The sequence below is a fragment of the Fukomys damarensis genome, unplaced genomic scaffold, assembly GCF_012274545.1.
Source record: "Fukomys damarensis isolate Sample0158 unplaced genomic scaffold, DMR_v1.0_HiC HiC_scaffold_12, whole genome shotgun sequence".
Lineage (NCBI taxonomy): Eukaryota > Metazoa > Chordata > Mammalia > Rodentia > Bathyergidae > Fukomys > Fukomys damarensis.
The window spans coordinates 6,279,515-6,291,051 of record NW_022900924.1 but is presented as its reverse complement, the minus strand read 5'-3'; the positions used below and the strand labels follow the sequence as shown (position 1 = coordinate 6,291,051).

The following is an 11,537-nucleotide window of genomic DNA, read 5'->3' as shown; positions in this document are numbered from 1 at the left end:
AAAAAAAAAAAAAAAAAAAAAAAAAAAAGAAAGAAAAGAAAAAGATAGAGAAGAAAAACAAAGTTTGAATTTATAAAATGTCAGGCCAGTAGAAGAAAAAGCTGGAAACCCAGCTGGCCTAGTTTGAAACAAATCGTGCCACTCACTCTATTGTGATTTTTTGCTGCATATTTTGAAGCTGTTTCTAAAGAGCTGTGAGTGGCTAGAGGTCTGCTTAGTGCTGTCACCTGGCTCCTCGGGTCCAGGTCCAGGTCCGGGTCTGGGTCCGGGTCCGGGCCAAACCTGCTGCAGTGCGACTGCTCGTAGGGTGCGGCCAGCAGGGAAGGTTCGCAGTCCCTGCTCCGGCTCTCACTCCTAGTCAGCAGCAACGCCCCAGGACACAGCGCGGGTGTGAGTCGGCCTTCCTCCGGGCGACAGGGCACAGCTGGCCTGACTTGGCCCCAGCCCCGCTGCCTCTCCCCAGCAATCCGATGTGAACCCCAAGCAGAGTGGAGCCATCATGGGAAGGCAGAGCGAAGAGGCAGGGTGGCCTTGAAGTGAACACGTGACAGCATCGCCTCAGGTGTCGAGAGACCTCGACAACACCGTGGAGGACTTTGCCCTCTCCGGACGTGTGTGTGTGTGTGTGTGAGCGTGTGTGAGTGTGTGTGAGTGTGTGTCTACCTACTTAGCAATCTATCCATATATATTATGTTTGCAGAAATGTGGGCCCAGGAGGTGGAGGCCGAGGGACGGGGACACTCTTCAGGGCCCCCATTTTTTTGCCCCTGGGTCGGGCCTCTCGAGCACGAGGTGGGGTGTGATGCCCCATAGGTTTCACCACAGGCAAGTGGGCTGGGCCCGGCTGCTCAGCAAAGGCCGATGTACTTGAGATTGTTCTGTATAATGACGTCTGTCACTGCGTCAAAGACAAACTGGATATTACTGGTGTCGGTGGCGCAGGTGAAGTGGGAGTAGATTTCCTTGGTCTCCTTGTTGCGGTTCAGGTCCTCAAACTGCCGCTGGATGTAGACAGCAGCCTCCTCGTACGTGTTCTGGCCCTTGTACTCAGAGAAGCAGACGGTGAGCGGGATGCGCCGGATCTTTTCCGCCAGCAGGTCCTTCTTGTTCAGGAAGAGGATGAGCGAGGTGTTGATGAACCAGTTGTTGTTGCAGATAGAGTCAAAAAGGCGCAGGCTCTCCGCCATTCGACTCTGGGCGGAGGGAGGAAAATACTGGTGTTAGGGCGCACGGCAAGCAGATACCCCGGATGCACAGCCCTGCTCCCCTGGCAGGCTGCAGCCGAGTGCTGAGCCCATGAACGCACCCACCTTCTGCTGGGGAATCCTTCCTGTCAGAATAAATCTGCCTTTATCTTCTTCCCTTAGAAAGAGCTGATACGTTTCCAATGCTGGTCCCCTGTCTGCCCCACACCCACACAGGAAAGCTCCAGCCTTCCACGGAGCTGCTGTCAAATCACATCTCCCTCAGTGGAAGTCTGGGTTTAATGTAGTCCTTTGAAACCTCAGTCCTGCCACGTGGTACCTATGAGGGGGCAGTGTGCATTTCTGCAACCAAAGAATCCGGTCTCTTCCAGCTGGGAATGAAATATCAGCCTTGCACCGGGCTCCACTCCCTGCCCTCCCTGGCCTCAGGTGCTCACACGCACTGCTGCAGGTATCTGGCCCCGCTGGCCTGGACTGAGGAGACAGGCTCAGCACCTACTGACAGCAGGAGGATGGCATCCCAGGGGAAACCGATGACCACATCAGAGTGTGGCCCGCAGCACCCCACCCCTTCTTTACCTCTCCTCCAAGGACCTTCACTGTGCTGGGTAACTCTGAGCTTTAAGGAGCATGATGCTTTTGTCTGACTCCAAACCCACCATTTCCCCGTAAGACTAACAATTCTTGCTAAAAGGAATCATCACCTGGACCTACTGCTTGGAATTGCTGTTGCTGAAAATTGCCCAAGTTAAACTGAACTAGCCAAGTGCCCAGAAGTCCGGGGACAGTCAAGATCAGAGGCTTTGGACTCAAGGACTTTCCTGACTGGACTGTATCAGCACATGTGGTACTGACCATGCTAACTGTAGCTGGTGTTGATGATGAGGACACAAGGCATCGGCAACACCAGTAACGATGGCCATGGTGACTGCAGCTGGACACAAGTTTCTGCTTTTCCAACCTGCAAAAGCTTTCCCATTTTATAGCTGAAGAGACTGAGGCTTGGAAGCCAGGAAACGTGTTTCACATTCCTGGGCCAGGAGTGCTGAGCTTGCTGCTCCTGTAGGGTGGAAGCAATGGAGGTTGCCCTAGAGTGGGGGTACCTAGGAAGATGCCACGGAGAAACCCTGCTTGGCAGAGCCCTTGCTCTTTAAGGTACCGGACTTGGCAGTGTCTGTCGAGGAGGAGGCAGGTGTTGGGAAGCAAGTGTTATTATCCCGAGGTTCTGCATCCACCTAGGGGACCTTGTTTTAGAAATCTAATCTCCCTCCTCCTTTACAATGAACTTAGAATCTAACAGAAATGCTGAAAAGTGAGTAGTCTCAGGTGTGGGCAGGGGAAGAACTCATCTTTCTGCAGAAACAAGAGGCAGGACCTCAGCCCCAGCAAGTGCCTGGAGGGGTCAGCACCTCCACAATTGGATCTGGACACGATGTTCCCCCAGGAGAAACTGGTGCTGGTCTAGGAATGTTACATTTTGTTGAGAGAGTAATTAGCTGTAATGGATTCCTGGAAGCCACACTGTAAAAATGACTGTGGGGAGGGAGCTGTCACTTCTCACAGGAATGATGCTGTAATTGAAGCTATGATTCTGACCCCAAATTCTGTATCAGATATGGCCATTAATGCGTATTTATCAGCTCATTGAGCAGACACTTCTGAGGATGTCCTGGTCCACAGGCCACAGAAATGCCCACCTCTCTCAAGCCAGGGGACAGGGCCCCAAGGCCGGAAGCCCTAAGGCTGCAGGAACAGGCATGGCCGGGATAGACTCTCCCCCAGCCTGTGAGGGGGATGGTCATCAGCGGGGTATGGGCTGGAGTTCAAGGGTGGATGGGCAAGCACAGAGTAGGGGGTCAGGAGCTGGGTCTGGCGCCCTCATCCCTGCTGGGTCACTTGGGGTGACAGTTGGCACAGTTGTTGCCCAGCAGCTGATGGACAGGAAGTGGAATACGGTAAAAGGAGGGGCAGGAGGGTCACCTCAACATGCTGCGGCCATGGGCGAGTGCTGGCCACCACTGGGGGAGAGCTCCACAGAGGGCACGTGTGCGGGGAAAAGCTCAGCTCCCATCCATGGCCATCTCAGCCACTCTCCCTGTGCCCTGTGCACCTGAGTCCCAAGGCGGCATGAGTCCTTGCTACCCAAGCAGACTGAAATGCTGTTCTGCTGACATCTCTCAAGAGACTTTGGGGATCCTGAACAATTGTGAGCTTCAATTTCTGACTCAGAGATCACAGAGGCACAGGCACGGACACTCAGAAGGCAGCAGAGAGCCGAGGGGGAAGGACAGTCCTTGACTGGATGGTGCTCTGCATGTGTGCTCACCAGGTTCTCAGCTGCCGCGGCAGCCACGGCGAGGACACAGAAAGGCGTTTTGGGAGCTCGGGACCCTCCCTCCTTGCAGGCCCATTCTCATACCCTAGGCTCCCCTGGCTTTGTGGTAGTTTGGGGCCCAGGATCCTGGTTTCTTTTCTGTTCCTTGGGACAAACCATGAGGAACCAGTCATCACCATTTATTGGGCTCTTGAGAGAAGACAGGCCTCCAAGTATATCAACAAACCTCTATTTGTGTGAATACTTGTTCCCCCTCTCTGGTTTATTTCCTGAGCCCTGCCTGGGAGGAGTCAGAAGCACCTGTGGCAGATACCAATCATGAACCTGGCTTATGGGCTAACAGAGACATGCAGCCTCAGGGCAGGGAAGCCCCTGAACCAACCAATTCCACCCCTCCCATAGCCATGCTGCTAGCCGAGTCCTCCCTGCCTATGGGCACCATGTTGCCGAGAGGTAGATCCAAGTACCTCCCTGGGATCCTTACACTGGGAATGCTGTTCAAAAGGTCTAGCATGGTTAGCAAGGCAATGGCAGGCATCCTTTGAAAATGTCTGAGGAAACTAGTGAGGCAGGAGTTGTGTCTCATCCTGACTTGTTCCTATACCACAGGCCTGTGTCCCTCAACAGTGGGGAGCAGGCTGAGGAACCACAGGGAGTCACAGCGAGGATCCTGTACCCAGGGAACAGTCTTATGTTTGGTTCCAATAGACCAATAATAGAGATGGTGGCAGGAGCCCCGACCTGGTGTCCTGCCTGCCCCATGCCTTTCAGCCTGGTGTCAAAGTGGCACCTGAGCTCTCACAGCCCCACCAGCAGACAGCTGGGTGTAATGGCACCCTGATATCGTAAATCACAACCATTGAAGAAAACCATACTGTTTTGGGCTGCAACTCTGGAAACCATGTGAGGTGTGCATGAGCCTAAGAGTGGGGTCAGGGGTACAAAGCACGGGAGTGCCTTGTGTCTGGCCTTTCTCTCACCTCTCATATTTTGCTCACCTGGCAGGGCCTTGCTCCAGGCCCCTTCTTCCTAGAAGCCTCCACCCATCTGCCATGTCTGGCTGTGCCCCTCCACTATAAGGTCCCAGCCCCAGTTTGGCTTTTGGGGGTTCCCCTGATACCTCCCATCTCCCCATGGCCTGGGTGCCAGCTGTGGTCCCACCCCACCCTCCATCCCACCCGTTCTCTGTGTGTTTGCTGAGGGGCCTGAAAGTGGCATCACAGGGCTAAGTGCCATCTATAGAGCTTGGCTGGGGCCACCGACTGCCAAGACAAAGCCAGAGGCAACTACTGCATTTGCCCTCATCCAGTAGTGATCTCTGCAATCAAACTGAGGCAAACATATTCTCCTTAGACCCAGAATCAAAGGAACTCGCCCTATAAGTCATGACCCCACTGTCAGAGGAAGGCATCCCATTTCACACGGAGACCGGGGCCTAGAGTGGGGCCAACTTTCCCTCAGGGGCTCAGTGGAGAATCCTGTTTTCCAATCACAGCATCCTCTTCCGGCAAGAAGCCCCCTTTCCCTTTCCTTCTCCAGCTGCCAAGGGAACAGCAGTCATAGGAAGAACTGCAGCCACCCTTAGTGGCTGCAATGCCAGATCAGGTTTCTGATCTACTCAGCTCTCTCTGGGGCCTGCTCACCAGCAAGATGGCACCTTTTAGGAGTCCGGGGCCCATCAGCACATTCATTTATACAAATGACACGGAGCAGGGATTCCTGTCAGAAGCCTGTGCAATGGTGGGAATCTCACCACTTGTTTGTGGGAAACCAGTGATTTGTAACAAGGCGTGTCAGCCAACTGGCGGCTGGGTACAATCCCTAGGGTACTGTGGTCATTTCCTGACCATTTGCAAGAAGAAAGCTCTAGCTCACACAGGTCCAGATATATTCAATGCCACTGCACCTATTTTACTCCAGGGTGGCACTCTCCTGGACCTCAGCTTCCTCCCAGTAGAAGGGGCCCTGATGGGCCACCCCTAAGGGATTTCCAGCTTGCTGATCTTCAAGTTCAGTGTCTTCATCTTGAGCAGAGCTGCCAGGCACTAGCTTTGTGGGAGCCCAACTAGGACTAGTTCCTGGAGCAAAAAAAAAAAAGGGGGGGCCAAACTTGGGATCTTGCACTTGCAAGGCAGGTGGCAGCAACGCTGAGCTAAATTCCTGGCCCCTGGAGCAAAATTTTGAGGAGGCCAGTGGCCAGAGCGAGGTGAGGAGCCAAGGATGCTGTGTGGTTAGTTTCTGTCTCAGTTCTCTCAGAGACGTGCAGGGGCAGATGTTCCCGGTTATGTGCATGAGTTCTAGGGTTCACTTTTAGCACCAGTATGTACTTTGCTTTGGACAAGCCATTTCCTTATCCGTTTCCCTATCTGTAAGATGCTAGGAGTATTGTGAGGAGGTACAAAGGTGCAGTGTGAAAAGAACTTGGAGCTGCCGGGCCATGACCACTGCTGCCCACTGGGTGCTCTTCCCTGCCACACCACTGGCCCTGGCCTTGGTACGAGGACATCGTCTCACGAACAAGGTCTCACGGGAGGACCATGAATGCAGAGGAGGATGCAGTAGGATGGAGCGGTTAGGTCTTACCAGAGTTCAGCTAGTGATATAACACCTACGGGCTGGCCACAGGTTAACCTGGCTCATCAGGGTGTGACCTCTTAGCCCAGTGCCACTGGATTCCTAACACACTGGGTCACCGGCCTGTGGCTCAGTCTGTTTCACTGCATGTGGGGGGTTCCCCTAGTTTGTGGAACAACCGGGCAACCTGTTCATGACCGCTGTTCCCCTCCTAACAGGTCAGGCAGCATACTGGGTCAAAACAGGGCTGTCTAGGGAGGCCGAAGCCCAGCTCAGGCCCTCAGAGCCTGTGCTCTGAGCCTCAGTCCAGTGTATCTCTCAGCAGATACCACAGCGCTGTGTACTGAAGCCCCCTTGTGCTGCTGTCTGAGGAGAAGCCCACAGGGCAGTGTCTTCCCCATTCACTCCTCCTTGGCCACCCAGGTCTTGCATATGGTGATTCGGTGGCCACTCGGGCCAGGCTAAGCAGGAGAGGCACAGGCTGGCTCTAAACCCTTTGCCTTGCTTCGTTTCTAACATTTCCGGGTTTACCCCACCTCCCCGAAATCTTCCTCTCTCCTAACTGAGCTCCTAGGAAAATCACCTGAATCCCTACATTGGCCCTTCGTGACCCATGTTTGCTTTGTCCCCCCGTCCCTATCTCTAAGCTACCTCAGCACCTCACCCATGGCAGCAGGGTGCTGACGGCAGTCACGACGGCGTGGCTTTAACTGTGCAAATGCTGCACAAGTGCACCGTACACGATGAGCGTGTGACAGAGGATGGCAGCGGCTCTATTCATCTCTTGCTGTGGGACCTTGGGCCCCTCACTCACCGCTGCCACTTCGGATCCCCACCTGCGCACCTGTCCAGGTGTGGCTGGCTGGATGCAGGCCCAGGGCCGATCGCACTGCCTCACATCATTACACAGGGCTCTAGTTTCAGACTGGTGATGATGGCCCCTACTATTCCTTTACCTGAAGGAGTAAATAACTGCTATAAAACATGAAAATAGGCTGGGGGGGGTGTACTTCAGGGGTAGAGCACTTGCCTAGCATGTGTGAGGCCCTGGGTTCAATCCTCAGCACCGCCAAAACAAAACCCGCAAATTTTTCAAAATGAGCAGTTTTATGCTTCAAGTAAATTGGAATTTAGAAAGCAAAGTTTTAGTTTCCCCGTAGGACTGAAAAAGATGCAAGTAAAAATAGCTGGAAAATCCGTTCTGAATCCTGAGCAGTGGGTGAGTGTCTGTCGCTCGGGAATGCCCGTGCGCACAGCCCTGTGGCCGATGGGTGCCACTGACCCCCCAACCTAAGAAGTGGCGTTAGTGGGACACTGTCCTTCTAGACCACCCGAAAGCCCCTCTGGGGGGCTGGCACACTCCAGCTTCCCTTGGTTACAGCACAGGACAAGAAACCTGGCCTGACGAAGGGTCTCAAGCCCCAGAACTCATATGAAATAGAGACAATGTCAAAGTTTCAGCTTCCTGGTGTCAGCATAAAGCCAGGGAATGGGTGAGCTGAAGTCCCAGGCTTGCCAGCAGTTTCGGATACCCCTTCACTGTGGAGTCCCTCACAGCCCTCTCCCTGGCTTGCCTCTCTAGGCGTGTGCCTTCCTTGCGACAGCACGACACTCAAGGAGGTGGGACTCCATGTCCTGGGCGGGATGAAACAGTGAAGTCGATGTCACGGCTGTTTGGAGAATGAAGCGGCCAAACACCCTGCGTTGCAGCCCCAGGTGTTAGCAATTTGTAGCTTCAGTTTCTTTACCTGTAGAACAACTTATCTCCCTCACAAGGCAGCTGAGAGCTAATGGGGAATGGATCGATCAATGCCGGCACCCAGGCACAGTGACTGCTGGAGGCACTGCCACCAACAGTGTAGACGGCTATGACTCTGAAACAAGAGACCCGATGTCGAGAGCAGCAGGCGATGTTTCAGATGAGCCTCTGGGGCTGGAGGGGAGAGGGAAGAGGGTGAAGATGAAGAGCTGGCCATGTCCCAGAGGCTCAGGAACACAGTGTGAGCATGCTGGGAAGGGTGGGCCAGGGATATGGTGCCCGAACAGCTGTGTGGGTGAGCACTGTTTTGATCTGGGCCTCAATTTACTTATCTGTAGGACAAGTTCTCACTACTGGTACAGTTCAGAAGCCCAAATCGGCCCACTGCAGAAAAGCCTGGACTGTTTGTTCCTAGAACAGTGAATTCAGCTTTTCATCCTGAAAATGGGGCTGGACAGGGGACATGAATGAGCTCCATTCACCAGACAGCTGAGTCAGCCTGGGCAGCAGGGTGCCAGGTTCCCAGGGAAGTGCCCCGCCTGCAGGGGCCAAGGTAGACGTTCCATACAGGCCTGTCCCTCACGTGACGGCCTTCACGAAGTGAGATGTGAAAGCCTCGGGGGCACCACAGTGTAGAGCTGCACGCCCACTGGGCAGGATACGGCTGAGTGCAGGGGGACTGCTGACGTGATGATCAGCACATTCTGGTCAGTAGCCGCAGCATGGCACTGACTGGCAGAGCAGGTGAGGTCCAGAGCTTTGGTGGGCACGAAGAGTCTGGACCGATCTGAGCCCTGCGGAGGGAACGTCTGGGGCATAGACATCCCGACTTCTCCAGTGGGCCGCGGGCCAGTGGACCCTAATGGCAGATCTGTGCTCCAGGGTCCTGGCAGACACAAAGGAGTGGAGCATGTGACATCCAAGCCCCTGGCCCGGAGACCATGTTAACTGTGCCCACAGCTGTGGGAATAATGGTATAAAGATACCAGAAGGAACCACTCCAAGGACGTCAGTCACTCAGAAAAAAGTTTAGACTTCAGGGTGAGAGTGGGGTGCATATGTTTTTCACTGCAAAGCAGGTGTCTAGGAGTGTTCATACAGCCTCGCTGGCTGGATGCAGGAGGCGGATAAGTGCTTCTGGCCTTGGGCTCTGTGGGGGAGAGGCCAGGCTGGACCCAGAATGCAGAGGGCTTGGTGGCTCTGTCTTGTATTTTCCTAGCCAGTCAACTGAGAATCCTTGTCAGGAATTCCTGAGTTCATTTTCCTATTGGACTTCAAGCTCATCATGCAGGAGATGCCAGATCCTGTCCTGCACCTATATTCTTCACACTTTTTTGGGGAGGGCATCCGGGGATTCTTTTTGCTTCTTCCAGATACACCCCTGGCAGGGTTTAGGATGATGACACCTGGGATAGCAGCAGAGGGGTCTTTTGGAACCCAAGAGTGCAGCTGGGAGTGCCCTTCCATGATCTAAAGAAGGAACAAGACCCAAGGGTGTGGGACAATGCTCTGTACAAATTCCAGGACAAATGCCCATCATTTCCTGGGGCCCTTCGGGAGTCCAACTGTGCTGTGCATGAAGCTAAGGCTGCCAGAGGCAGGGGACCTGCCTGAGGATGTAAACCTAGGCTCCAGACTCCCAGCCGTTCCGCTGGCTTCTCAGGACCCTTTCCCAGTGCCATGCTCCGTGACTGGAGGATTGGTCTGGAAATGACAAGAAGTGGTTGGATCTGAGACAGTTCACTGCCACTGGGATCTGCAGCCTGATGGAGTCTAAGGTTAGCACCCTCAGGGTTAGATGCAGAGGGGATTCTGGTGAGTACCTGTGTGAACTTTGGGGCCTGGTCGTTCTAGGGACCAGCCAGCTCCCTGGGGAAGGGATCTTGGAGGCAGCAGCTGACCCAGGTTCTAGACCTCACCCTACCACCACACTGCTGCGGTACTTTGGGTGTGTCAGCCTCTTCCAGGCCACGGCTCCTACCTCTGTCAAGATATGCTGCAGACCTAAGTCACCCATCACCTCTGAGGTCTTGGCCCCATCATATTCAGGCCTGGCAGTTGGGCCCTGCCTCAGGTTTTTGAAGTTTTGGAGCCTCCCCTGTCACTAGACTAGACAAAGTCCAATGTGCACGCCTCCCTTGCTAGCTCAGGCCTGGAGATTTGTAGCTACCGCCCTTGTCTGGTGACCCGGTCTGCCTGTGGCAGAGTCAACTTCTCTGGCTCTGTTGCTCTTCGGCTTCAGAACCTGTAGGGGAGACCACTGTCTTCTTTGTCTTTAAGGGGCTTAGGCACGTAAGGGTGCTGGGAAGGAAGACAGAGAGGGAAACCCAGGCAACCCAATCAGGCACTGAGGCCACTTCTTCCCAACAGAGACCCAGCACAGGAGCAGGTGAAGGCATGAGTCATCTCCGCACAGAGGGGTAACTTGTCAAATGCCTAGGCCAGGCCCAGCTTTGCAGGGACACCAAATTGCAATAGACCCAAGTAGCCATCTTAGACGAGCAGCACATCTCAGAAAGGCAGGAGCTGTGATCCAGAGGAGGATGTGACACACCCAAAGGGCCATAGCAGTTTGGTGGTAGGATGGTGGTGCTCTGTTCAGGCCTCCTGAGCCATCCCAGCTACTGGCTGTTGCCCACTAGAATCCCAATGTTGTCTCCTTAGTGGAAGGGATCCTGGGGACAGGACCTGTGTGTTCAGCTCACGCTGTGCCTGGATGGAATCACAGCTAACCCTACACCGGCAAGACAGCTGTGTCCATGGCCCTGCTGCCCACAGGGTGACAGCAGGTGAGGAGGCTCTGAGCTACCCTGAGTGTGCAGGATGTGCTCAGATGCATGGCAGCCCCTCAACTTCTTGCTGGGAGATGGTAACAACAGCTGCCACTGGGCCCAGCTGCCCCTCCCTCTTCTCAGTTTAGCACCCAGGCGCTCAGCAGATGCACTGTTTCCATGACAACCGGGAAGGATGCCTCCACCCTGAGTCTCACACAGCAACACAGACCACAAGCAGGAGTAAGATGCTGGTCCTTGAGCTGGAGCAGATTCCTAGCCCAATGTCTATTCCTTCTCCACCAGGAGTACCGGGAGAGGGCCTCTGGGAGTTGGGTGACCTGGCTCTCTCTCTTGGTCCTTTAAGGGCCAGGCTTGCTTTGCCCTGAGGAACAGGGAAGACAGGAAGCCTTTTGGGTGTCCTGCTCAAACACCTGTGGGTGGGGTAGGCCTCCCAGTAGGAAGACAGGGTCCTATAGCATCTTCATTACTGAATGCAGAGTCTCAGGGCATGTCTCACCCTCGTCACCCTGTGGCTACTTTTGTCTTGGCTTCCTTATTTTCAGGTTGCCATAACACCCGTTAGCTCTGCTCGCCTTGGCAAAGTGGGTAGGAATGGCTCCAGTCTTACCAGGGAGAGGAAGCCATGATGGGGGTACTTACACCACTTTATAGGCCTAGAAATGAGGCCCCTCTGTCTACCTTCTAACCTAGGACCCAGGAGAGCCCCAGACAGTCCAAATCACCCTTGGGTTTGGCACCTCAAGACCTCAGGAGTTGGGAGGCATTTAGGGGGAAACTGGATGTCACCTCCAGCCCAATCTATTTAGTGCTCCACTCTTTCTTTTGCCAACCTAAATGCTATCTTACATTTTTTTTTTTTTTTTTTTTTT

The 11,537-nt window shown here is 54.2% G+C and overlaps 2 protein-coding genes across 3 annotated transcripts in view; one reads left to right on the top strand and one right to left on the bottom strand.

The window, feature by feature from the left end:
• The window catches only part of Rsph14 (radial spoke head 14 homolog), an 80,840-nt gene that overhangs the window by 20,066 nt on the left and 49,237 nt on the right, over positions 1–11,537 (top strand). The window lies entirely within an intron of this gene.
• The window catches only part of Gnaz (G protein subunit alpha z), a 49,296-nt gene continuing 37,790 nt past the window's right edge, over positions 32–11,537 (bottom strand). For both annotated transcript variants that reach the window (XM_033762355.1, XM_010603893.2), the window contains exon 3: positions 32–1,193. In XM_033762355.1, coding sequence (XP_033618246.1) covers positions 849–1,193 — 345 coding nt within the window. In that variant the 3' untranslated portion in view covers positions 32–848. The remainder of the gene's footprint in view (positions 1,194–11,537) is intronic.